At 56.5% G+C, this 27,255-nt stretch overlaps 2 protein-coding genes across 2 annotated transcripts in view; both read right to left on the reverse strand.

Moving 5' to 3' along the window:
* The window catches only part of Serping1 (serpin family G member 1), a 258,370-nt gene that overhangs the window by 98,303 nt on the left and 132,812 nt on the right, over positions 1-27,255 (reverse strand). The window lies entirely within an intron of this gene.
* Positions 5,515-21,184, reverse strand: Rtn4rl2 (reticulon 4 receptor like 2). Its single transcript, XM_046444633.2, has 3 exons — positions 20,774-21,184; positions 14,212-14,693; positions 5,515-6,812 (listed from the first exon to the last, which is right to left on the reverse strand). The coding sequence occupies exons 1-3, from the start codon at positions 20,802-20,804 to the stop codon at positions 6,063-6,065; spliced, it is 1,263 nt and encodes a 420-aa protein (XP_046300589.1). The 5' UTR covers positions 20,805-21,184; the 3' UTR covers positions 5,515-6,062.

The raw sequence follows: 27,255 nt of genomic DNA on the forward strand, positions 1-27,255 counted from the left end.
AGAAAATGTTCAGAGAGGTGTGAGACTTGACCAGGTCACACTGCACATCCCTGGCTGCTCGGAGCCGACTTCCAACATTGCCTTAGCAAAATACAGAGTTAGCGCCCACCAGGGGATCCTGCCGGTTCCCAGAGGCCCTGCCCGGATCTCACTGTGCTCTCCGGCCTTCCCCGTAGTGTGGTGAAGATTGAGCAAGAAATGTGAGATCCCACCGGATTCTGGGTGGGAAGCGGGGCGTGCGCGCCGGGTACCCGGTGCGCCCAGCAGGCGGCGCTGCATGGCTGTGGCTGGCGCAGCCTGGGACCCGGGCTGGGGGCGGTGAACCACCCGCGGAACCCCACACCCTGCCCACTAGTCCGCCCCTCCCGGGGCTCGGCCTCCTGAGCCTCTAACCTGGACATACTCTGCCCCTCCTTTGAGGTCTCCCCGTGTCTCCCCGGACCCCCAACCTTTCAAGCATCGTCTCCAGCCCCACTGCCCACCCCCACCATGGAAGGAAGGGGGTCTCAACGCTCCACCCTGCCCGGCTGAGGCTTGGGACCGGGTGGGCGATGCAGGCAGACCTTTGGGCCTCCTAGGAGAGGGGTGGCATCACTTTTCCTCTCCCGGGGATGGGGGGAGTTTGGGGAGGGGGCTGGGCAGGGGCGGAAGCGAGCTGGAGCCGTGTTTGTCGCGGCGCTGCGGAGTAGAACAGATGGCTGGGGAGGGGAGAGGGTGCGTGGCGGGGAGGAGGAGGGGTGCGGGGGCCGAAGGATGAGGAACGAGGAATTTCGACGCCCCGAGTCTCCCGGGAGAAGCCCCCGCCCTCCGTGTCTTCCCAGAAAGCGGGGCGGGCGGGAGCCTGCCTTTCCCCGCAGGGCTCCGGCCCCCGGCCCGCGGCCGACCCCCGTGCTCCGCCCGCCGCCCCAGGGCGCGCCCCTCGCCCCCGGGTTCCCACCGCGCGGCGGGCTGGCGGGGTCGAGGCCGTCGGGAGCCGCCCGGGGCGCAAGGGTTAATGGGGCCGCGATCCGGAGGACGAGGGGGCGGCGGGAAGTGGGCTCCCGGCTGGGAGCGAGTTCAGGGATCGCAAATAGCTAAGGGAAAACGTGTTAATTGGAACTTTATGCAGATGAGCTGGGACTGGGGGCTGGCGGGAGGGGGAAGGGACGGTCAGAGGGACGTCGGACGAGCTGGGCCCTGAGGGCAAGGGTGGCGGCTCCCGCCTGGGGACTGAGGCGCGACTGTCCCTAGACTCGTGCGAGGCACCTCGGGAGGGCGCTAGTCCTCTCTGACCCTCCGCCGCAGAAACCAGGGGTGGCCGTCTTCCCGGGCCCGGGCACCGGGTCCAGAAGTCCTGCCTCCGAGGAGAGGGCGGGGCGCACCTGCAGGTGCCCGTTTCGGCTACTGGCCGCTCGCGGGTCTCGCTCCCTCTGTCCCCCACCCCCCTCTCTGGTTACATCCTTTATCTCCACCCAGGGCGTCACCTTTTTTCCTTGCACGAGTCTGGTCCTTAACTTTCACCAGGTGCGCGGGGGTGGGGTGGGGGTGGGGTGGGTGGGGGCGGAGCTAACCTTTCTCCATCGCACTCGCCTTTCTGTCCCACGGGGACCACCCCACCTTCGAGGGGAAGTTTCTTCAACTTTGGAGTGCTTTCTAACCCACCCCCACTTGTTAAAATGCAGAGTCCAGTGTGCCTTAGAGATATGCTTCTGCAGGTTTGCGGAGCTCAGGAATCAGCTTCTCATTTAAATCGGATGCAAAGGGCCCCCCCCCCACCCTTTTTTTAGGAACATTGTACAAGGGACGAAGGTGGGGGTGGGTTTAGTGGCTCCTGCCACAGTCCCTACCCGCTCGCTGCCCTCAAGGTTCATGACCTGCCCTCCGCTCAGTGTGGCCGCTTAGTTTCCGGTCTAGCTTCGGGCACATCAGGAGGCCTGGGGAAGGTGCCAACTAGAAAGGAGGGAGGGATGGAGAGAGAAAGGGGTGGGTCTCCACCTGGCTTTTCCCTCTCTGAGCAGGGTCTTCTCCTTCCTTTCTGCGTTGTCCACTTCCACCAGCCTTGCCACGTTCTCCCTCCCTCCCTCTCTCATCTGAAGTCCCTAGGAAGACCCAAGTGTCTCGAGGTGGATGGTGGAAATAACTAAAGTCCTCACCTTCAAAAGAAGGAGGGCCCCTCTCTTGTTGGGAGAAAACAGGAGGAGGGAGGCAGGACTTGAGGAAGGATAATAATAATTCAGACAATGCAGGTCATCTTCCCATAGGCTATTGCACTTACTCCCCACAACAACTTAACCCGGCATAGCTGCCCCCACCCCCAACTTATAAAATGAAAATGAAAAATTACAAAAAAAAGATACCCTGATGTTCAGAGAGGTTAAATAATTTGCCCAAGGCCACACAGCTTGCAAGTAGGAGAGTAGTTAGGTCTGTCACCCTTCTACCCTCTCAAAACTGTTTCTCCAGGGGCCACTGGATACCTAGCTGTCCCAGGTCTGCCCTCCCTGTCCTGCCTCCCTGGGGTATTGGGGATGGGGAAGGGCATTGTATACACAGAGGAAAGGATATGGATACTCGGGTTTCGGAACATCTGACAGGTTTGGCTGGAGGCATTAAAAATTCATGTAGCAACCTGACCCCAACTGGACCTTGGGCCTGCCACCTGGACTGCCCCTGGCTCTGTGACCTCTTAGAGTTCCGTGGGCAAATTTTCCTTCTACAGTGTCCTGGGAGCCCCAAGTCTTTGTATTTCATAGGCGAGGAGCCCTCACACAAATTAGAGATCTAAAGTAGGGGGCCAGCCGCTCAGAAAGCAGGGCTGGGAGCTCTACCCCCAATCCGGGTGTAAGAACCTTAGAGGCTTAGAGGCTTAAAAGCTTATAAACCTTGTCATCTGGCGTCCTTCTATTCCTCTCCGTGGGCGATTAGATGCTCGCTCTCAGGTTAGGTTGGCTGAAACCCGGCTGTGCTTCCCAAGGTGGCCGTTAGGGGGCAGCCGTCCGCTTGGAGGAAGCCGAGGCCCCGCTGCTGTCTGCTGCTTTGAAGGGCAGCAGCAGAACCCCCAAGCGTGGTCAGAGGGATGCACATGTCTTGGCCTTGGGAAAGGCTCAGGAGTCTGAACTGGGGAGGTTTCCTAGTCTGCGGGGAGAGCAAGGAACGTTAGGGGGCATTCAAAGTAGGTTTGTGGGTTTCAAGTGCAGGATAACTGATGGCCAGCAGGACCCAAGCGTTCTTAGCTGGAGAGAAGGCTTGGGACACAGCCATGAGAGAAAAGGCTAGAAAAAGCAGAGGCCTGGGGACTCTGAAGAATGTCTGATGTTCCGCTGAGGTGTTTAACCTGTAGGCAATGGGGAGCCACTGGAGGTTCCTGAGGGACATAGTGGCCTAATGCAAATTTTGGCCAGATGACTCTGGTCACCAAGGGCAGGTTGGGTGAGAGGAAGGGAGAGAGGGACTGCAGCAAAATGAGTGCAGAGATTATTGCTGTTTTCTTTTACATTCCGAGCAGAAGGTCATGAGTAGCTGGAGCAGGGAAGTGGCGGGAAGGAAATGGAAAGGAGAGAGGGGCACTGGGTAACCAAATAGATACAGGAGACAGGGAAAGGGAGGCGCTGACTACAACCAGACTGGGTGTCTGGCAGATGACAAGAAAGCAGAATGGGGGCACACTCACCGAATGTGGGAGGCGAATGAGTTTCGAATTTCAGGAGGTTGGGGGAGTGTGGGACAAGTCCCTTTCCCTCTCTCTGGCCTCAATTTTCCTATCAGGGCACTGGTGGGGGTTGGGCTGGATGGCCTTGAATGTCCCTTCTATTTCAGGGACATTTGAGGGTGGGGCTCAAAGATGTAAATTTGTTGGTTTTTTTTTTTTTTTGGTGTGGGGGGGGAGGGATAGGAGGGATAGGGATCCCTGTGCGTGAGGTCTCTGGGAGTGGTCTCCCTCCGTGCTGGGTCCTGGTTGAGAGGGTGTGCGTGCACATCCATATCTGGGGTGCATCTGCCTGTTTGTGGGCCCCGTGGGTGGTTGGCGTGCCTGCACGTGCCGGGCAGCTCTGCTTTGTGTGTGTGAGCAGGAGCTGGAGAGCGTGGGTGTGCACGTGATGGGCGTCCGTGGGTCTGTCTGGGCGAGTGGTGATGGAGGTGGGAGCTGGTGGGGTGCGCCTCCCCTTTAGGCTTCTTCCTGAGGCTCACACACTCCGCCTGCTCTCACTGTTCTGAAATAGCATCTGGACTGAAGGCCCATGAATATTTCACAACGATAATTTTGTGACCTGGACAGCCTGCCTCTGATTTACCAGCATCCCCCTCCCCCTGCCCAGGCCAGCAGCCCCTCCTCCATCAGAGCTCTTGCCTGCTCTCCCCCCCCTCCCACCACCAACTCACAAGCTTTCTCAAAGCCTGCTGACTCAGGACCCTGCAAGACCCTCGACTCAGCTCTGTGGGTCCCTGACCTCACTGTGCCCCTGCCCACATCATGCCCCTCTGCAGAGCCTACCTGCCCTAGGCCTACCATGCCGGCTTCCACCTCCTCTTCTCACCATCCTCTGACCTCCGCAGCTAGAGACACAGAATCTCAACATCCTGCCTCGAGCTCTACCACCTCTGGGTCCCTTCTGGCTCTCTGTTCCCACCTCCCAGCTAGATTCTTAACCCCAATTCAAACCACCTAGATTCAATCACTTCTGTCTGAGACTCAGCCCTAACACTCTCAGTCTCAACCCCTTCTTAGCCTAGGCTGTCTCCTGTCTCAGGCTCTCCTCCATACACCAGAAAGATGAAGCTTCTGATTCCACCACAAGATCCCACCTTGGGATTCCTGTCCCTCTTGACTACCCAGCCTCTTGACCTTTCTTCTAGCTTGCTTGGAGAACCTTCTCTGATGTGGTCCATCTGTGATAGCTTCTAGCTCACTGGAAGTAAGGGAGAGAGGCTGCTTTGCTGTGTACAGTTCTGCAGGCTGTATGTACACTGCACAAGGGCACTCAGCCAAGGGGACAAATATGAGCTGAAATCCAGCCCTGGGCTCTTCTCCCTAAGGTGTTTGTTCTAGCTTAGAACTGTGTATCCCCTGGGGAAGAGGTGCCTTTCCCAGATTTGCTTAACGCCATGTTTGGGCTGGTGGTGACCACAGATGTCTCCCCGCCCCCCCCCCCCACCTCCTTGCAGGAAAAGGAGACTTTAGCCAGGCTGGAGACAACTCAGAGTTGGTTGTTGCTGCTTCTCCTGGACAAAAGAGAGGAGATGCCATCACCACCCACTCTGGGCTGTAACTTCAACTCCCTGGGACTCAGTGCTACACAAATCTTTCTCAGGCTTCAACTTCTCAAAGGGAGAGATCACACACCAGCTCCCACCAGCAGGAAGCTCTCTGATGGCACAAGGTGGTTCTTTTTCTCTAGCCCTCCAGTCCTGAAATCCTTACAGTTCTCAGCCCTCATCCCACTTTTGAGATCCTGAGCTCCCCCACTCCCCCCCCCCCAAAAAAAAATCTTACAGGAGATAAAATAATAGAATTTTTTAATAAATTTTTTTCCCAAACAACTTCTTTTGATCTTCACCACACAGGGGCCATGGTGGAGAGGAAAGCTCTCCCCAGGCGCCCTAAAAATTGTCCAGGGTAGACTTAGGAGAAAGTGTTCCCCCAGTGTCAGGAGGTCGAGGGGACTAGGATAAGCAGGGGCCCTCACTGAGGCATCCCTCCAAAGGGTCCTGGGTGGGGCTCCCCTGGGGGAGCTTCCAAAGGCTCTGCTGGTGGAAGATGCTCTGCAGACAAAAGCCCCTCTCCAGTCCACTGTGGGCCCCGGAGAGGGCGGTCAGCGGCTGCCTGGGGTGCCCCACCCCAGCCTCGGGATGGGGAAGAAGAGTTAATGGCTAGAATTAGGGCGAACAGGGCTGAGCCGCCACACACCCTGCCATAGTCAGAGCAGCCGAAGGCCAGGAGCGACAGCCTGGTCCAGAGGAGGCGGGGAGCCGGGAGGGGACCGGAAGGCGGCAGGGCCTGGCGGGGTGGGGTGGGCAGGGACGGGTCCGGGCCGCGGCTCGGGGGAGGGGCCTGAACACCGGCCTCTTCAGTCTCAGCACCGCAGTCAGAGGTGGTGGGGCGCCAGCAGCAAGAGGCAAAGCAGGGGGCTGGGGAGCCCGGCCGCCAGCGCGGGGCCGCGGGAGTCCGGGGGCGCCTGGCAAGCAGCCCCGGGGCACGTCTGCTCCCCGCGCTGGTCCTCGCCCCCGTAGCCCACCCAGTAGTCGTCCTCGGTGGGCGCGTCTCCGCCCTGGCGCCCCCGCGAGTCCTCGGCGGGCAGGTCTCGGTAGAGCGTGGAGGGGTCGGCGGGGGGCGCCCCGGCCTCGGCCACCCCGTACAGGTGGTTGGAGGAGCTGTTGCCGCGGGCGCGGCTGCCGGGCCGCGTGGGCGCGGCGGGCGGACACGCTTGGAAGTCGGCCTCGCGCAGCGCGCGCAGGTCTCGGCCCTGGCGCTCCGGGGGCGTGGCGCAGGTCACGTCGGAGCTGGACACGCGCGCGCGCTGGAACCAGGCCCAGAGCGGCCGCGCGCGGCAGTCGCACGCCCAGGGGTTGGCGTTGAGCCGCAGGAACTCGAGCGCCGGCAGGTCGGCGAGCGCCTCGCCCGGCAGCGAGGCCAGGCTGTTGTTGAACAGGTAGAGGATGGTGAGGCGGCTGAGGCCGCGGAAGGCCGCGCGGTGCACGCCCTGCAGCCGGTTCCCGTGCAGGAGCAGCCGGTCCAGGCTGCCCAGGCCGCGGAACACGTGCTCTGTGAGCAGCCGCAGGCGGTTGCCGTGGAGGAAGAGGTGGCTCAGGTTGGCCAGGTCCGCGAACAGGTCATCCTGGGTGGGGGCGGGAATAGAAGAGAGTGGTCCTGAGCGAGGTGGGGACCCGGGTGAGGGAAGGAGCGGAGCACTGTGGCAGAGTGGAAAGGGTTGGACCTTTGGGTTCGGAGTCCGGGATTGGAACTCTGCCTCTTCTAACCTATTTGCAGCGGAAAAAGCGGGAACGTTGAGGTCAGCGGCTCTTACCCTTAGGGTGTATCCCGTGCAGATCCCCGAACACCGCCCCGGGCTTCCCATCTGGCAGATCTGGGGCTCTGGGTGCTGCCTGGGAATCTGTCTATCCTGACAGGTTCCCAGGCGAGGCTGATGCGGCTGTTGGAGGACCACACTTGGAGAATGGGCATCTCTGGTTTGGTTAAGTATGGAGACAGGCGAGCCAGACTTCCTGGTTTCAAATCCTGGATCAGTCCCTAAGTGACTCTGCCACCTTATACTAGTCACTCGGTATCCCTGTGCCTCTCAGTTTCCTCATCTGTAAAGTGCGGACTAAATGAAGCAGAGCACGTTAGGGTGTTCGGAATACCGTTTCCCATGGTACACTTTCTCTGCGTTAGTCATTATTGTCAACCTGGCCAAGTCAGCAATGTCTCCAAACCTGTCTCCTCTTCTGTAAAGTGGAGATGAGTGACCCCACCTGGTGAGTTTGTTCTGAGGATCAAACAAGACCATTCACCTGAAGTTCATATGAGCCCAAGCTGAGCACAGTGCCTGTACCCAGGGACTCAGTCCAGGGAGGAAGGAGCCCACAGGCTCAGGAGTTAGAGCCCTGGTTCCCGACCCACCTTGCCTTTCTCCTGGCCGAGTTATTTTGGACAAATTATTTAACCTCATCAAGACTCACTTTCCTCAATATGCACATCAGGGAGAAAAACTCTCAGTGGACTGAGGGCTAAAGTTACCACACTGTTGAGGTCCAGTACTGGCAGGTATGTCATGGACCACCATCAGTAACTGGTGGTTATCAGGGAAGCAGGGCTAGGCTGGGTGATTCAGGGGACCAGGCATCAGCTCCACCCCACCTCCACTAGGGGAAACAGGGGAAGGGAAGAAGGAGTTGCTTGCCCTGCACCCTCGACCCCTTAGAGAAGCTGTCCCACTTGCCTGGGGGTGGGGGAGTCATGTGAGTGCTGGAAAGGACCTTGGAATTCAGAATTTAGTTCACAATTAACAGGTGTGGGTGTGATCTACAGTGGGGGTGGGGACCATTGGACGCTGGCTGCGTTTTAACCCCCTCATCAGGGAATTCTGAGGATCAGCTTATCTGGGAGCTAGTATTTTAATTTTAAGATCCACTAGCACAACCCACTTTTTACAGGGGAGGGCACCGAGGTCCAGGGAGATGAAGGGCTCATTGGAGAAGCAGCTAGAACCCCAGCATCAGCATCACTGTGGTTAGCAGGTCCCAGCAGGTCTGCTTCTCTCAGGGACATAAGCATCCTCCCTTCTCATGACAGCTCAGCTGGGGTCCTGGTCCCTGACTGTGGCTCTCCTCCCTCTACTGCCTGGGGAGGACATCCCCTGTCCACACCACCCAGGAGCCTGGTGGGAGGCCTCAGGTGGGGGAGGGCACTGCCTCGCAGCCCCCACCCCCAGCTCCACCTCCCTGCTCCTGCGTGTTCTCACCCCCTCCCATCTGGCTTCCGCCCTCTCTGCCACAGGAACTGAGCCTGCCAAGAGCCCTCCTCTTGGCCACATTGAGATCCGTCCCCCTCAACCTTCTCGCTGCCTCAGACACCAGCGTTCTCCGCCCCCTGATGCCACTGCCCAGCCCCAGTCCCCGTTCGGGTCCTCAGCTGGCTCCTGCACCTGCCTAGCTCCAGCCTTGCTTGTCCCCTGTCCTCCTCCAGAGTGGACTCAGAATGTCTTCCCCTCACTTATTTAGGGTTTCTCTTTTTCATGGAGCGTCAGCAAGACTAGGACACACCCAGAGATGTACGGTCAGAGGATCAATATGGGAGAGGGCAGGTTAGGAGCGGGGGTAATCAGCACTTTGGGGACTTGGGAAGGTCAGGCAGGGAAGACCATGTGTTCAGGGACCACAGTCCTGATTTTCCATTCCAGGCTCTTCTCCTCTTTGTCTCTCTGCACAGTCCTGCCCTCCCCTCCCTGAGCCTCAGCCCTGGGGTCCATCCCCCCTTCCCCCATCCAAGCTGTTGCCAAATCCCGTTGCCACTTCCTCGGCTGCAGCTCTCAAATCCGGTCCTTCCTCTCTCCACCGTTAAAACGGTTCTCTGTGCATTAATAAGCTCTTGACTTTCACAGCCCAGGCCCTCCCCCATCACCCTCTCTATCGCCCCTCCCTCTGGGCTGAGAGTGGCTGCTAAAGTCATCCTTTTCCATTTCAAAAACCACATTTCCCTCACCTCCCCACTGGCCAGTTCACAGCTTTCTGCATCCATTTGGAATCTTAAGGCAGGATCCCTGCCCCCTCCCTTCCCTGGACAGCCTTCCCTCTTCTTAACCTTGCTTCCCTCCAGCCTTCCAGCTCCTGGCACTAATCACATTAGCTGCTAGGCTGTGTGACCTTGGATAGCTCCAGGCACCTCTCTGGGCCTCAGTTTTTTTTTTTTTTTTTCTTTTTTTCATCTGAAACAAATGACTTTCAGGGTACTTGATCTTTACCGTCCCATTCTCATCTGCTATTTATGAGTTGGCGAGTCCTGAAATGTACCTCACTCATTCAGCAAAGCTGTTTTGAGTGCCTCCTCTGTGCCAGGCACCCCCGCTCATGGTGCTCACCAGTCTATGGTGGGCATCATCGTCATCATCGGCGTCAGCAGCCTCAGGCAGATGAGTTGCTGAGCTCCCGCCGTGTGCCAAGCTCTGTGCTGCACATAGCCTAGGTAGTAACTGCATCACCACAACCTTGTGAGGCGGAAACGATGATTACCTCCACTTCACAGGCTAGGAGGGGGAGGCTCAGAGACAGAAGCAACTTGCCCAGAGCCCAACAGCTCACATTAAGTGTACGTGGACACGAACTCCTGGGATCGGGCTCTGAACAACTGCACTCTGGGGCCGAGCAGACCTGGGCCAGTTCTACACTATGTCCCTTGCCAGCTGGTGACCTGAGACTGGTGCCTTAGTTTTGCTGAGGCTCCGTTGGTGTCCTTGCTGCCAACAGTTAAATGAATGCTACTATTCAACGAGTACTCATGCTGGGCCAGACATCAACCTGAGCCCCTTTAAAGTAGTCTCTTGCCTTTAATCATCACAACACCTCCCCCACCTCAGGGGGGTTCAGAGTGGTTAAGTAACTTACCCCAAACCACTCAGCAAATGGGAAGTGAGGCTGGGATTGATTCAAACTCAGACTTGCCTGAGTGCAAAGACTGCTCTTAAGCACTGTGCAGGCTGCTGCTATGGCTCGAAGAACGAGGTCTGGGAAGTGGCTTGAAGGTAGAGCGCTTGCCTAGCCACTGCCTGAAGCCCCAGGTTCAATTCCCAGCACCCCTTCTCTCCCACACACAGAGAAAGGAAGAATAAACTCTCTATCATTTTCTGGCAACCCTCCCACAGGAAATAGTCTCCAGCAGAGCAGGGACATTGTTTTGTTCACTCCCCGAATCCCTGGCACCCCTGCACACTGCCTGGCATGTAGTAGGTGCTCAGTAAATATCTGTTGTTGAATGAACTCCTCTGGCTCCGTGCCTGGCCCACAGCGGACCATCTGTGAGTTCCTCCACCCCACCCCATTTCCGTGTCTACCTGCCACATCCTGAAAAGCTGTGGTCCCCTTTGGTAGCCTCCTCCAAGCCTCCCTTCTCGGGTAGGCCCAGCTCCATCTTGGGTCACACCTGCCCCTGTGGATCTCACCTCAGCCCACGGGTTTCCTCACCTGCCTGTGGCATCTCCCAGCCTAGTTCCACCAGGCAGGTAGGTCACAGGCAGAGGCTGTCTCTTTCTGCCTCTATAAAGGGCCAGGTGTGAAGTGCTTCCTTCCCGTGCCCTGTACCCTGCATGCCAGGGATGTGCAGAACAAGTGCTCTCCCCAGTGCCACCTGCGGTCCCCTCTGTCTGGGCCTTTGCTGACCCCAGGCCCGGACTCCTGTCTTGTCCTGCAACTCCGTGGAGGATCGTTCATATTAACATAATTTATTCAGCACTACACTATGTTTTACGGACGGACACTCACTCCTTTACTCAGTCCATCCACTCTTGGTGGAAGGTATTGTTTTTCTTATTCCCAGTGTACAGATGAGGAAACTGAGGTTCAGAGAGGGGAAACAACTCGTCTGAGGTTAGACAATGAACAACTAATATGTATGAATAAGGAAGGAGACGGAGAGCTCTGCGGGAGTGGTTGAGTACCAGGAGTAGCAGGAGTAACGAAAATACAGGTTGAGCACCCTCATCAGAAAATCTAAACTCAGAAATGCTACAAAATCTGAAAGTTTGGCCACACGGACATGATGCCACAGTGGAAAATTCCACACCATGAAACTTTGTTCCTTGTGGGTGTGACAGTGCACACCTGCAATCCCAGAGAAGGTCAGGCAAGAGGATTTCAAGTTCCCGGCACCAGCCTGGGTAACTTAGAGAGACCCTGTCTCAAAATAAAACAATCAAAAGGGCTGCAGCTCTAGTTCAGTGGTAGAGCGCCCGTGGGTTCAATCCCACAAAACAAAACAAAACAAATTTTGTTTCATGTGCAAATTTATTTAAATGTTGTATAAAATTACCTTCAGCTTATGTGTATAGGCATACATGAAACGTAAATGAATTTTGTGCTCAGACTCTGGTCCCATCCCCAAGATATCTCATTATGTATATGCAAATAGTCCCAAATCCAAAACAGTCTGAAATCTGAAACGCTCCTGGTCCCCAAGCAATTTGGATACAGGGTGCTCAACCTGTAGTGAAAAGGATAGTGTCTTTGGCGGGTGGCTCTGTACTGACGGCTTCCACTTCATCCTCACAAAACTGAGATAAGTAGTAAGTACGTCCTGACTGCCAACTTAGAAGCAGGGAAATGGTGACTGAGAGGTGAGGGGATTTGTCCAAAGTCGTTCAGGAGCTGGGACTGGAACGTGGGTTTGGCACACTCCAAAGTGTGGGTTTTTCCTTTTTTTGGGGGGGTGGGGGTACCAGGAATTGAACTCAGGAATTGCAGGAATTGCACTCAACCACTGGGCCACATACCTAGCTCTATTTTGCATTTTATTTAGAGACAGGGGCTCACTGAGTTGCTTAGCTCCTTGCTTTTGCTGAGGCTTTGAACTTGCCATCCTCCTGCCTCAGCCTCCGCAGGAATCACAGGCGTGCGCCACCGTGCCCAGCATTGTGTGGGTTTTCAAAAACAAGCCCACTCAACTGTACTTTGGGGTACCATCCCCCTGAAGTGCAGTCAGCCTGTACAGCTCAAGTGGCAACTCCTCTGACTGTGTAGCCTCAGGAACTTCCATCCTGCGTCCCCTGTGTCCCTACCTGTCCCTGCAGCCAGGCTGCTGTAAAGCTAGTGTGATGGTGAGAATAGGGAGCCCCCAGTCACAAGGACCATGGATAAGAGATTTGTGTTTAGAGGTGATTACATCTCTACAAAGTCCTGGGGATCCCTGGCCTCCACTTTGTCACTGTTAACGGTGAGGTGAGGGCTGGGGCTGTAGCTCAGGGGCAGAGCACTTGCCTCCCATGTGGGAGGCCCTGGGTTGGGTCCTCAGCACCAAATAAAAATAAACGAATATAATAAAGGCATTCTGTCCCTCTACCACTACAAAAAATTTAAATGAAACAGTGAAGACAAGCCCCCAACAGGGTCGTGGGAGTGAGCTGAGGTGGTCAGGAGCACCTTGTAAACCACGTGGTTCTGGGAAACATTAGGAAGAAGAAGGAGGGGGTGTTCTGGAACCCACCCATGGCCTTAGTATAGTCCTTGACTTTGACCTAAATCCCCAGGATGAGGTTCAGGTTGGGGCAACTCACCAAGACCAGTGTTAAATAAGGCTCCTTCCTCTTTCTTAAAATAGTATTTTAACAAGCATTTATATAGTGCTTACAGTATGCCAAGCACTATTCTAAGTGCCTTACAAATTATTCATGCATTTAATTCTTATGAAATCCCTAGGAGATGGGTGCTTGTGCTACCCCTGATTTACAGGTGGGAAAACTGAGGCCCAGGTTGAAATACGTTACCCCCTTGTGAATGGCAGGGTTGACCCGGGTCAAGTGCTCACCCTCTGAGTGCCGACGGCTGCTCATGATTTCCGCACTAGCACAAGCCATTTTCCCAGCACACTATGCATTTTACTTCTCTTCCTCCCCATAAAAATGCTCTCTCTGTGAAGGCAGGGACTGTTCCGTCCACCACTGTCTTCTCAGCACCTAGCACACTGTGGGTACTTGACAAATGCTTGTTAGATTATTATTGCAATTGCTATTATCATAAGCCTCAGCGATGAAGACCTGGTTTTCCAGCCAGCAGACTGGTGACTATCTAGCCAGCCCTGGGGTGGGAGGGGGAGGTGCCTGCCTGCCAGGCTTAAGTGGGGAGGGGGAGAAGGGGGTACCTTGTCCCCTTCCAGCCAGAGGCTGCATAGCCAGGGAAGGTTTCCTTCTCCTGTGGTTTGGAGGGTGTGTTATTGCTTCCCAGGGAAACAGACCTGGAGGATCTGACTGTCAGGGGCTCAGCATAACAACAACAATAAACAACAATTAGATCAATAATAATAACAATAAATAACAATTGCTGTTACTCCTTTAGCTTTCAGAGCCTCCTTTTCCGGCTGGGTAAGAGTGTAACAGCGTTTCACCCTTTGTTCTGTCCTCCCTTGCACTGAGAGGAAAGGTGTGGAAACAGAAAGCCCGAGAGGGCAGGGCGGTCCATGTCCTATTATCCAGGGAGCTGGACAGAGTGAGCCCTTCCTTGGGACCTCAGAGCAGTGCTCTGCCCTCTGGCCCCACTTGCCTGTGCTGTGGGAGGGCCTGGGGGTAGATGAGAAGAGCAACCACAGAGCCCTTTGGGCTGGGGTGCCTGGCCCAAGGCACAGTCCCCTGAAGGCAAACGCGGGGAAAGCAGAGATCACAGAAAGACACATCCACACACCTAGACAGACATGGGGGAGTGTGCAGAGTGGGTGTGTGAAGGGAGACAGACAGAAGAGGCAGAGGCAGACAGATGGGGAAGGCAAGTCAGGGAAAGAGGCAGAGAGGGCCAGGAAGGGACAGGCAAAGGCAGGTGAAGACAGGTGGGGGCTGGGGTGCTAGAGGGCCACACAGGGACCCACACTGAGGCAGGCGGACAGAAGAGATGAAAGACCCTGAGAATGTGAGGGGGACAGAAACTTAGCAAAGGGGCAGAGAAAGAGAGACGTGGAGACTCTGAGGCAGGAAGCTGTCCTGGGAGAGAGGAGGGACTGGAGGCCCCGGGACAGGGCTGGGGGGGCGGGGAGGCGCTCACCTGGAGGTGGAGCAGGCTGTTCTCCTGGAGGTAGAGGTACTGCAGGCTGACCAGGCCGCGGAAGATGTTCCCGGGCAGGCTGCTGAGCTGGCAGCGGTACAGATGCAGCGATTGCAGCCGCTCCAGGCCCTGGAAGGTGTCAGGCTCCAGGGAGCGCAGGTGCCGGTTGTCACCGAGGTCCAGCTCCTCCAGGGCCTGCAGGTGGCGGAAGGTGCCCGGGTAGATGGTGGAGAGGTTGTTGGAGAAGAGCCACAGGGTGAGCAGGTTGGGCCCGAAGGTGCCGGGCCGCAGAGTGCGGATGAGGTTGTTCTGGAGGAAGAGTCGCTGCGTGCTGGGCGGCAGGGACAGCGGCACCGAGGAGAAGTTGTTGGCCTGGCAGCTCACGGTGGGCGGCGACGAGTAGCAGGTACAGAGCATGGGGCAGCTGGGGGCTGCGGGGGGCAGGGCCAGGAGCAGCAGCAGCAGGCAGGCTGAGGCGGGACCTGCGGGGAGAGGCCAGTGAAGGCTGGCTGGAGGCCCAGGGGCCGCGCCCACCCGCCCAAGACGGGTCTCTGCACAGGATGTCAGGCAGGGGCTTCTGGATGCCCCTCAGAGTCTGCAGAGGCCTGGCCGCTTCATTCTTGAGGCTCCTTTGAGGCTTGCAAACTTTTATTTATTTGTTTGTTTATTTATTTATTTATTGGCACTGGGGATTCAACCCCAGGTGCTCTACCACTGAGCTGCACCCCCGGCCCTTTTCATTTTTTAAAATTATTGTTTTAGCTGGGTGCGGTGTCGCACACCTGTAATCCCAGTGACTTGGGAGGCTGAGACAGGAGGATTGCCAGTTCAAAGCCAACCTCAGCAATTTAGTGAGGCCCTAAGCAACTTAGTGAGGCCCTGTCTCTAAATAAAATATAAAAAGGGCTGGGGATATGGCTCAGTGGTTGAGTGGATCCAATGGGTTTCAAATCCCCTTTACTGTGTGTGTGTGTAATTTTGAGACAGGGTCTGGCTAAGTTGCCTAGGCTGGCCTCAAACTTGCAATCTTCCTATCTCAGCCTCCAGCATAGCTAGGATTCTAGGTGTGTGTGCCACCCGGTAAGGCTGCAAACCTTCTTTTTGAGGTGTATTAAAACATAACACCAAGAGGCATTGTAGGAAGCACCTCCATGCATATAAAGTTGTTTGATGATCACATGTCTTTTCATTCTAGTCTGCTTTCACCGCCGCATGTTTGACCTTGTTGAGAGATTAATGTCAAAAGACTAACTGTGAGAGCTGCACCACCCCAGGGTCCACAGTGGGCCGGGAGTCCTTTGTTGTGGGGGCAGTCCTATGTAGGGTGTTCAGCAGTCGCTCTGTCTTCTATCCACTAGATGCCAGCAGCACCCTGCCCCCAGTTGTGACAACTGAAATGTCTCCAGACATTGCCAAATGTCCCCTGGGGAGAAAAACCAACCCACCTGAGAATGACTAGAACTAACTGAAGACTCTGTGAGTCTAAGGCCTGTGCACAGCGTTCCTGAGGCCCAGCCTTGCTGAACCCAGTGACCAAAGTCCTCCCTCACCTTCCTGCTGTTTTACCTGGGAGGAACCAGAGCCTCTACACTCCAGGAGGGACCATAGGGACCAATGGGTCTACCCAGGGCCACCAGGCACATGCACCAGGATCAGCTGTCCTCCCCAAAAGAATGCAGAATCCAAACTCTGAGTGTGGCAGCCCGGAAATCTGCGTTCTGCATCTCGGGCTCTTCTCGTTCAAAGTCACTTTAAAAAAGTTTTAATTTTTTTCCTAAAGTAACGTTTGAAGATTGGGTATGGTCCACCCTTCTTACCATGTAGATAGAGAAGGAGATGCATGGAGTTAGCCTAAGGACTGGAGGGTCCAGTGCAGGGGCCTGTGTGTCTGGGCTCCAGCAAGGCTGGGCAGGCTCCTCCATCCCTGTCCACCCGCAGGAACTAGAGCACATTAAAGTTCTGGCTGGAGCCAGCTTGACCTCTCCCCTGCATGTGCTTCCCACAGATAGCTCCTGGGACTTTCTTCTGGCAGCCTTGCCTGGAGGGAGGACAGCCCAGCCTCCCACAGCCAGGCCTCAGTCCCTGGGCCACAGCAACGGAGCACCCTTGGCTTCAAGCAGTGTCCCAGGCCTTCAAAGGCTCAGGGGAGGCAGACCTGGTTCTTGGGCCCAAGGACCTGAGATCCTGGGGCTCTGTGTGGATCCAGAGACCCCAGGAGAGGCTCAGGGGTGGGTGACTGAGGGTGAGGCCTCCAGGGCTGTGAACTGCACACCTAGGAGGTTGTTTTGTGCCGATGTCACACTCCGGAGGTGGCTGTGTGTGGATGCGTGCATGTGTGTGTGCTTCTGGGAAACCGGGAGCCAGGTGCTTACTAGGTGAAGTGCTGTGAGCCAGGTGTTCGCACATGGCACCGGCAGGCCCTGAATATGGCCTTGCTGTCACAGGTGCTGGGGGGTCTCCTCCCCAGGGCAGCACACTGGCGCAGATTCGGGGACCCAATGCCCAGCGCCTGGTGGTCCTGGCGGTCCGGGCTGCTGGCTCTCTGGGGCCTCCCAGCACCAACCCAGGAACCCTCTATAGGCAGGTGAGCCCATCGCCCTGTCCCGGGCCCCTCCCTGCGCTGCGCGGTGCGTGCGAGCGTGCGCTGGCTGTCCCCCGCGTGTGTGTGAGTGCCGGGCCCCGTGCGTGTGTAGGCTGGGTGTGATGTAATACTCAGTGACACAGCGCGGCTGTTCCATTCGTTCACACCACCTCCGCGTTTCTCGGCCCTTCTCACCCCTCCCCCGTGCGGCGTTTCACGATTACTTTCTCCTCCCGAGTTTTTCAAAGCCACGTGGGGCGGAGGAGCATGTCTCTCACCCCTCATCTGTACCACGCAGGGGTGGGGTGTGGGAGCACAATGGGGGACCCACGGTAGGTTTCCTGAGCACTGAGGTTTAGGGCTTCAAATTGGACATTTTCAGAGCTGCCTAAGTCCTCCAGGTTCATCTGGTACGATCATTTGTTCAACAGAGGTGACAGCTGGGGCTCAGAGAGGGCAAGCAACTTGCCCAAGGTCACACAGAAAAGTGGTGCCAGGCAAGGATCAGAATAAAGGATTCTCCTGATGCCCAGCCAGGACACTTCCTTTCCTGTCAGTTACCCTCTGAGCTCTGCCTCCCCAAGGACTTGACACCAAAGGAAACCCAATCCTTTTCTGATCCCTTAATCCCACCCCTTATCCACAGGCTCATAAGAATGTGAGCCCTAGTGGCCACCGGCTCTCTGGGGGATTACGGAGCTCTTCCTCCAGCCTGTGGGACTAACTGCTATCCCAGGAGATACAGACTGAGGATGTGCACTCCAAGATGACCCCGGGGGTCAGTTCCTCCTCTTCCAGGCACCAGGTGTCTTCCAGAGTTGAGTCCCGCTGGGCAGGGACTGGCAAGGGCCCTACTCACCCTTAGTATCCAGACTCCCCTGCTCTCTCTTGAGGCTCTTCTCTCTTCCAACAGCCTCCCTGTTGTCCCCAGGTCTCCCCCCACCACCGCCCACCTCCCCCAGCCTGCGATGGTATTCCCTGCAGGTTCCTTGAGGAGGGACCCTGAGCTGGAGGCCCCTCCGTGACAGCTGCTGCGTAACAGTGACTCTGTTGCCATTTCTGGCCCTCGCTGCTGCTGCCCTGCAAAAGCAGCGTAACCCAAGGAGCCTCATCCATAATTCAGGCTGCGGCGCTCACTGGAGGCGAGGAGGAGGGGAAGGTGGGGGGCTCCGGCTCCCTCTGCCCCAGGCTGGGCTGGAGGGGGCACTCAGGGCAGAGCTGGGGGCTTCCTCCCATCCCTGTTCTGCCCAGTGTGGGCCTCTTCCCTCCCTCCCCGCCCCTGATTCTCCCGCCTCTTCCCCACTACCCTTCCCTCAGGCCCTGCCTCCTCACTGCTGCCTCTTCTCTGAGGACCACGGCTCCACTCCTGGCCCCCATTTTGTGGATCCCTGGCAGAGACCCGGCCGAGATGCACAATGTGTTGGGCTGGAAGGGGGGGGTACCTGGCGGCCCTCCAGAGCAAACCCCCACCCCCATTTCACAGTTGAAGGCTGGGGAGAGGAGGGGCTGGTTCAGAGCGGGCAGCCCATGCCTTCATGTCGCCCTGCCACCTTACACACAGAGGAAAGCCCTTTCTCACCGTCCCCTTCACCCTCTGCTCAGGGCTCCCTCTATAGGCAGGTGAGCCCGAGCTGCAGGGGAGTGTGGAGCAGGGAAGGGAGGAAGCCATCTGATATGAAGCCCCTACTGTGTTCCGGACACTGTGCTTGTATGTGCTAACTTCTTTCCCCAAAGGAGGCAACCCGACACAGTCCCCTGTGAGGTCAATGCTGCCAGGACCCCCAGCTCGAAGAAGGAGGGGCCTCAGGTCATGCAGTTAGTACAGCCCTCCCCCCCTGCAAGGCAGGGTGTCAAACCCATGTTAGGATAGGAGCCCCCTTCCTCAATAATATCCACAGAAACCAGCCCTGGGTAGGAGAGACAGTGCCCTTGAGGGACAGGGAGGACAGAGGCTGTGCCCAGGTGCCCAGGTCTGGACTGGTCATAATGTTGGCTGTTTGGCTGTTTAGGGTCAAGGCAAGGATGGGGCCCAGGCTCTTTGTAGTTTTTTCTCCTGGGCTCCTAGCCGTGGTTGTTTTAGGGGACCACACATGTGGGAGTCAAGAAGTGATGACCATTGTCCAGAGATAAGGCCAGCACTGTCCGCCAAGGAAAGCAGAGGAAGGCCAGAACACAGTTATTGATCCCGAGGTGCCCAAGCCAGAAAGTATCCATTCACTTAGGGGCCGTCGTCAAGGACTCTGGGCTTTCTGACCTCGGATGCCTAGGCTCTGAGACGAGTTCCCGCCTGGGCCATCCTTTAGGCCAGAGGCCCTCATGCAGGAACTTAAGGAGCAGGCAGGTGGACCTGGGTGGAGGGCAGGAGCCAGGGTGCCAATGCACGGTTGCCCGCACAGAGTGGTCCCAGGAAACAGGCAGGCCTCTGGCTCTGGAAGGAGTGGCACAGGGTCAGGACGGAAGCCCCATCTCCACACCCAACATGCTGCTAGGCCTGCCATTCAGATGCCCAGGGGGTAGGGTCCCAAGAGGTAGAGACTGGGAGCAGGATGGAGGTGGGGTGATGCCAGGGAAGGGCCTGGGGAGGCACGGATGCCTCTGGTGACTGGAGGTTGAAAGCTGCTGCAAACAGCTTCTCACTCTGTCAGAATGTAACACCCCAAAATAAGCAGCCACTGTCAGTGGCAGCATGCGACGTCGGGGCTCGGAGATATAAATGGCAGCACCAAGCCTGCCCGGGTGCCCACCCTAGGAGGCTGCCTCCCCTCTGGGAGGTCCTTACCCCGTCTTCCTCACAGCTGCCCCCAGCCCCTGAGCTCAGTCCTGGGTCTGACCCACCAGCCACTCCCTGATAGAAGGGATGTGTGACAGGCAGGCTCCTTGGGAATGGAGAGCTTCCACGTGGAAGTGGTTTCCAGAGCCTCTTTGTCTCATCCCTGGGCAGCCACCCCCTCCCGCTGGGCCCTCTCTCCCACCCCTTTCTTTTCCTTCTCCTCTTCCCTCTCCAGCCCCTCTCTGCATCCAGATCTACCCCAGCCCCTCTCCCATCTACAGTTTCCGGTTGGTCCCCAAGCCTGGAGCTCATCCTTGACCATCTTCCCCTAGTTCTGTCCCTATCCACTGTCCCCAGCGTGCTCACGTTTCTGATCTTCCCATTCCCATTCCCATTCCGGTTTCCAGGGCACCAGTCCTCATTCTTTTTCCGTTATCTCCACCCCTGATTCTAGGTGCCTGTCCATAGTGTTCTCTTCACCTCTTGCCCTGTTCTGGTCTCCCCTGCCCTTCCTCTTGCTCGGTCTTGCTCTGGATCCCCGGTCCCTGGAAGCTCTCCCCTCTAACCTTTATTCCTCCTCCTTCCTCTCCCCCATTCCCTCCTCTCCTCCGACTTCCCTAACCACTTTTCTCCATCTTTGACTTTCCTTCCCTAGCCTTCCCCCTCGGACCCCTTCCCCACCCCACCCCCAATCTCCGGTCCACACCCTTGCCTGTCACTCAAACCACGGAACTGTCCTCTTTCTAGCCCGTCCATCTGTCCTACCAGGAAGGGCCCTTGGGGATTCCCTCTGCGCCCCCCCCTCTTTCCCAGGCAGCCCCCTACCCACATCGCTCGTCCTCCCAGGTGACTGCAAAGTGCTGAGGCACCGGGCACGAGTTGCTGAGTCGGCGCTTCCCCGGCCGCCCGAGTCCTCAGCGTTCCGGGAGCAGGTGGAGCCGGGACAGCGGAACCTGAGCCTCCCTCCCCGCCTCGGCCCGGCGCGCTTGCCCCTCGCGTCCGCTCTCGGTCACGAGCTCCGGGCACACTCCGGCAGCCTCCGAGCCGGGTGCCCTCCTCCTGCGGGCAGCCTCGGGGACGGAGGCGCGGCCGGGGCCGGGAGCTCTTCCCCCTCCCAGAGCCACCCACTGCCCCACCCTCGCGCCCGGGAGAGGGGCGTCCGGCTCGCCTCTCCAGGTTAACCCCGCTCTCCCGCCGGCGGGGGTCCCTACCTTGCAGCAGGCGCCTGAGCCCGGGCAGCATCTTGTCTCCACGCTCGGGGGAGGGGCGGCGGGGGGAGGGCGCTCCCACTCGCTCCCTGAGCCCGCCGGACGGACGGCGGGGACTCCGCGGGGCTCCGGGGGGGCCCGGGAGTCCCGGGGCTGCGTGGCCCGGCCGCGGCGCTCTACCCTGCGCCCCCCGGGCTGCGGGCCTCGGGAGGAGCCATCGGCCCCGACGGGACGGGGCGGGGCACGACGGGCTGCGGAGGGCTGGGGCTGGCCCGCGACGCTCTGTGCCCGCACCCTCCCAGCCGCGCGGCTGGCACCGGGGCCCGTCAGTCCGTCGGTCCGCGCGCCCCAGCTGCTCGCCGAGGGAGAGTGGGGACAGCGAAGAAGCGCTTCCCAACCACCCTCCTCGCCTTCCCGCACTCGCAGGCTCCTCCCTCGCTGCCTGGCTTGCCGACTTAACCCTTTCCTGGCCACTAGGAGGCGGGAGCGGCTCTCCGGTCCACTCCATCCCAGCCCCCTCCCAACCTTGGGGGATCCTGTGCGCTGAGTTCTATCGCCTCCGCGGCGCCACGCTTCTAGAGAAATCCCTTCTTGCGGGGGAGCGCTAGTGTTAGGAAATCCCATGGACTTGTCCGGTTTTCCCCTCCCAACCTTCCTGGAGGAGATGGGCTTCTGGGTCATTCTCCGCTCCCCTGCCGCCGCATCCTTGGCGGTGCCTCTCTCTTCCACGCGAGACCCTCAAGATCCCACTTTTCCTTCCAACCCCAGACCAGAAACCCAAAGTGTGCGACTGTAAGAATAATACGTGCAAGAATTTGTGTGTGCAAGATCGAAGGCATATGAACGTGCACGCGCGCTCAAGGGTGCTCGTGCAGGTGTGACTGAGTGCTGGCACGCGACCTTTTATAGCTGGGAGGATGGGGGCACTTGAGTGTGAGCACTGGTGAGCCGCTGAGTACCCGCTAGTGTGCGTGTCCGAGCGGGTGGGAAACTGAGCGAAGCTGAGTGAGATTTTGCGCGAGCAAGCTTAGGTGGGCAGCGAGGGCATGGGTTGCACGGGTGTGTTGTACGCCCCTTAAAGCATTTAGGAGCGGATACAAGTTTGGGCGCGCGTGAGAATTTGTGCGTGTTTATACGTATATGTGATGTGTCCAAGAGGGGATATATCATTCCATACGAGAGGACTAGAGAGGACAAAAGGTGGGGAGGAAATTGCTGGCTTCATGCGAATTTCTACTTTCTTTGATAGAGGGCTGGATTCTGGCCTCGCTGGGACCTCTCGCTCCCCTAGCGACCTCTTTTTGTCCCATGTCAGCCAATCTGTGACCTAAGAGACTCCTTACAAAGGCTAAGATGCCATTCCCCGCTCTTCTTGGCACGGCCCAAGGTGCCCAGCATCCCGTCTTCGAGGGCCACCCCAGAGAAGGATAAAGCGTGGGACCCTTGGGGATCTATCTCTTCGGGCCAGTCGCCAAGCCGCGCGGGCGGGGTTGAGACTGATGGAGCCGCGCGTAAGGCGGGCGCCAAGGCCATCTGCGCTCAGTCCTGCCCGGCCCGCGGCAGTGCTGGACTCCTGGGCAACCGCTACTGTGAGGAAAGCAGAGAAACCCCAGGTCCGGCTGCCTCTGGCAGGCTCCTCCCTTTCTGTGCCAGGGTCCAACGCATGGCATACAGTCGGCGCTTTATAAATGCTGCTCTCATTCTTCCCATTCATTCTCGGCTTCTTCCATAATCGGTCATTCTTCCCTCGTACTCGTTCGATTTCTCTCACTTTCTCCCCCCACCAATCCTATTCATATTTTATGATCTCCGGCTCTGTTGTCTCCCTCCCTTCTTCCCTCCCTCTCTCCCTTTCTTACTCTCTTCCTGCCCTTTCCTCTTCTAGGCATCTGCTTCTTTCCGTCACTGTCTTCTCTGCTTCTCTAGCTGTCTCTCTGGTGTCTTGTTGTCTCTTCTCCCTGCCTCTGTCTCTCCGTCTCTGCGAGTGTCTCCCTATCTCTTAATCTCAACCTCGCCTTCCAGTTTTCACCCAACAGTTTCATTCTCAGGCTCCTAGCCCTCTTGCACCTCGCGCTGAGTGCCCCCTGCTGGTTCCATCCTCTGCACTTCTTGGGCTCCCAGTACGCCCCCCCCCCCCGCGCCCCCCACACTAAATTTCCTCCCACCCCTTTCATTTGCAGATCAGGTAGAAACAGCAAGAGGTATCTCCGGGGCTCCTTTCCACCTTCCATCTTCAAAAGGCAGGGATAGGGTCCTGCATCTTCCTGGGACCCACCCTGCAGAGGTCCCTGCGCGGGGTGGGGGGGGTGGGGGTGGGGGGGGGTGGGGGGGTGGGGGAGGACCTGGAGGGGGTGGCGGGGAGGGAGTGTTGGGGGTAGCAGGGTGGGATTTGGCGTCCTTCCCCGGAATGAGCCGCGGCACAATCTGTCGCTGGGTTTGTTTGCCGAGCTGCCTCCGGAGCGCAGTGGGGCTGGCTCCCGGGGAGCGAAATATCACAAGATGCGGAGACAGACGCTGAGGGGCGGGTGGGCGGCGGGCTGACTCAGGTGTACTGTCATCAGCTCCTGGCCCGCGCCCCTCTGAGAGGGGTGGGAGGGGACCCCCGGCCTCCAACATAGGCGGGAACGGAGCCTGGCAGGGGAGCCCCCATCCTGGGGTGAGCTTCAGGGAAGGGAGTGCCCCTTCTAATAGTCCTTGGCTTGAGGCCTCTCTTTCGGTCCAACTTGGGTATTCCCTAGACAGTGAACATACCCCATTCTACAGGTGTCACGGTTTCCTATAATTGTCTGTTGACTCACCCCTCCTACCCCCCCTGCCCCGCCCTAGACTGCCTGCTTTTTGAGGGCAGGAAATACCTATCATGCATTGTCTTGTCCATTAGTTGCTCAGTGGGTACTTCTGGATGGCTTGCTGCGTGGTGAGCTCATGACTAGTGTCAGTTTATAGGAAATGCCACAAAATATTTGGTCTCCCCTATAGATCATTCTGTCCCCTAATTCCTCCCTCTATCCACGATTGCAGTCCCTACTCCTTCCAGCTTCAATGGGAAAGGGCTCTCTCTTGAGGTTGAATACCACAGTTCTCCAGGTGAACCTAAGCAATTTACTCCCCTTCCATAAGCCTTGGTTTCCTCAACTGAACAGAATCCACTCTCTTAAGGCGCCATTCAATCTCCAGCCACTCAAGGCATGAGAAGCTTCTTGTTAAAATGAAGCATGCAGTGGTAGCTGACGTCATTGCCATCTTGGTGGTCATTCTTTGGTGGTGAGGGCTATGGCAGTAGAATCAGACACAGTGTCTGAATGAGGTATCTGGATGAGTTGGATTTCTGTCAAATGTTTTGAGGTTAGAAGAAACAAGCAGATAGCAAATTATAATCAGGGACTGTGCCCTAGGCCATGAAGGCCCATCTCTGGCTGGACACTTGGCCAGGCTCTGGGGTACCTGGTCCTCTGGCCTTGGCTACAGAGTTGGCCTGCCCTCTGGTGGCTGTAGTTGGATCTGCAGCCTCAGTAGAAGCCAGAGATCTCTAGAAATGGGCTCATGAATGGACTTTTGCTGAGAAGGGGGGAAGACACCTTGTGTGGACAATAGTGGGCCTTGAAAAGGAGGAGGTCATGTAGAATGAGGTTATTGGTAAAAACTACATAAGTCTTTATATCTTCTGTGAGTTCCCACCTATTAACCATACCACTATTCTCAGGGTGCCCATGAGACCCCTCTTCCCTCTGGTGGCCCCATCTAGTGAGCTGCAGTAACTCCCTGGCTCTCTCCTTCTCCTGTTTGGTACCTGCACTATGTAGGGCACGTGGTAGTTAGTGAACAAGGTGGGGCAAGAGCACAGCTTTGATGTGTGTGTTCCAGCTTTGCAGCTTACTAGCTGGCTAGATGACCCTGGGCAAGTTGCTTAACTGTCTTAAGTCTCCAGTTTTCTCATCTAGAACATGGGAGGGGTGCAACACCAGTTCCCAGCTCATGAGGTTGTTTGAGGACCAAATGATATAAAACATCAAAGAACCTAGCCTGTCCTTGTGCTTGATAAATGCTAATAATGTTATTACTTCTGCCTTGGGCCAACAACAACCTAGAAAAATGATGTTAAAGTCCAGTAGCAAAAAGCTAAGTGGTGGCCTGCGGCCTCCTCAGGAGCGAGTGGCAGAGCTGGATTTGGGAGTCAGCTTTTAGTCATGACATCCTCCTTTTATGGCTGACCTTGACAACTTCACCCTTTCCTGGCACGTGCCAGGGCTTCCCAGTGTGATATCAGGAATCCTGGGTTGAATTAGAAGTGCTAGCTTGGACTCTGACTCCAAAGGACTGTGTAACCGGGGTTGGCCTTTCTGGGCTTCAGGTCCCTCCCCATTGAAAGAGCAACTTCGACTCGGTGCTTTTGAGAGATCTAGGAAAAGCCATTCTCATTTGTTTTGTGGCTTCTTAGCTGGGAACTACTGAAAATGGAGGTTGTCAGCTAGATCCCTTAGGCCCCACTCTGGGCTCCTTTGCGTGCTCACTGGCCATTAGGCCTGCCCCTGAGCTGGTCACTGACCACACACACTATATACTCTGGAGAGTAGAGGGCCTGTGCCTGTGACTCAGAACCCTCCCCGTGCCCTGCTCGGCCCAGTCTGATGGGGACAGGGTTCCTTTCCTGTGTAGGAAATGAAGAAGAAAGCCTAAAGCAGATTAGTTTAAAGGTCAGATTGTCTTTTTCTCCTTTCCTGCCTAGATTCTGGGGTCTCTGTCCATTTATATAATGGTAAGAACTTACTTCAGGCTGCACACCTGTAATCTCAGTGGCTCAGGAGGCTGAGGCAGGAGGATTGCAAATTCAAAGCTAACCTCAGCAACTTATCGAGGCAGGGTCTCACTGAGTTGCTTAGTGCCTTGCTGTTGCTGAGGCTGGCTTTGAACTCGAGATCCTCCTGCCTCAGTCTCCCAAGCCACTGGGATTACAGGTATGTGCCACCGTAATGGGCTAATTACCTCTCTCTCTCTCTCTCTTTTTTTTTTTTTACAGATAGGGAAACAAGCTCAGATACACAGTACTGCTCTTAGACCTAAGCGAGAGGGGTCTTGCCTTGAGCCTCATGTTCTTAGGGCTCTGCTCTGGCCTCCCTCCAGCCAGTGTCCCTCCAAGGGATAAAAAGTCCCTAAGATCTTTCATTTGCACTCTAGCCCCAGCCTTGCAAATATGAGGGGCAGCCATTCTAAGAGGTCACATAACTTCATAAAGAGTGACATGGCTAAGAATCTAAGAGCCTGGCTCTGAATCCAGGTCCAGTGACTCTTTCCTCTGTTAGGAAGCCCCATGCCCTTTTTGACCACAGGTCAGAATTCTGGCTTCCTGGAGGTCGACTGGTTAGACACTTGGGTCCCATTGTTTCTGCTGGAGTTCCCTCTTGGATGAAGACAGCTTCTCTTTCTCACTGGATGGAAACCCCATCGAGTGCAGAGTCCATGTTTTCTTTGACTCTGTTTATTTTATGCACCTGGCACACCCCTCGTGGGCAGCCCAGAGTAGGCACTCAGCGAAGGTCACTCACCTATCAGACACAGGGTCTACTGGGGGAGCTCCCAATCAAATAATGAAGGTACTAGTTGCTATGGGTCATGCATGCTGATGTTAGAGGGAGTAATGTCTGAGACAGAGTGGGGGTGGACAGTTCTAGAAAGTCCTACTTAGGCTGACTGTTTAATAAATAGCTTTAGACTCTCTTAGTCTGGGAACCCATAGTATGGGGGCAAAACACTGTTGATTCCCTTTTTCCTGTTGCACTAATTCTCCCACTGTTTTCCCATCTCCTGAAGACACCAGCTGAGGATGAGTGGTTATGGCAGCCACTTGGTATGTGACCCTCTTTAAGCAACACATGCCTCATTTGCATAGTAAGCGGATAGGACAGCAGATCTTTCCCTCTCGATTCTGTGGATTGAAACCATTGGATTTGCAAGAGAGAGTGAGTGTATGCATGAGGGGATGGGAGGAGTGGGGCAAAGAGAAGTGCCACAAGCCCTAATAGGTGGGACTTTGAGCCTTTTGTTACTGGTGGGGGAGGGGACTGGGGCCACTGCCCAGTCCAGGTCCCCATTATAAGATCCTACTGACAGATGTCTCTCTCTCTCTGCTCACTTTCCTGAATTAATCTACAAATTAATCTTCCCAGGGTATATAGTTTAGATCATGTGTCATCCTGCTCAGGAGCCTCAATGGCCAAATCTGGCTGGCAAATGATTCCTGTCTGTGGACTCTGACGTGCTCACTTGAATTTTCCAGATGAGTCTTAAGACTTCAGCAGAAAACCAAGTGAAGGATACAGATGCCTACTTCACCCAAGAGGATAAGCAAAGAGTAAACAAATACTTGGAAAACAGTTCAACCTATTTGCGATCAAAGAGATGGAAATGAAAGCTGAATCAGGATAGCATTTCAGACTTATTACATTAGCGGAATTTCACAAACACCATCACCCAGCGCTGGCAAGGCT

This window comes from Marmota monax, unplaced genomic scaffold (assembly GCF_021218885.2).
Source record: "Marmota monax isolate L192 unplaced genomic scaffold, Marmota_monax_Labrador192_F-V1.1 WCK01_AAM20220418_F8-fsc00038, whole genome shotgun sequence".
Taxonomy (NCBI): Eukaryota; Metazoa; Chordata; class Mammalia; order Rodentia; family Sciuridae; genus Marmota; species Marmota monax.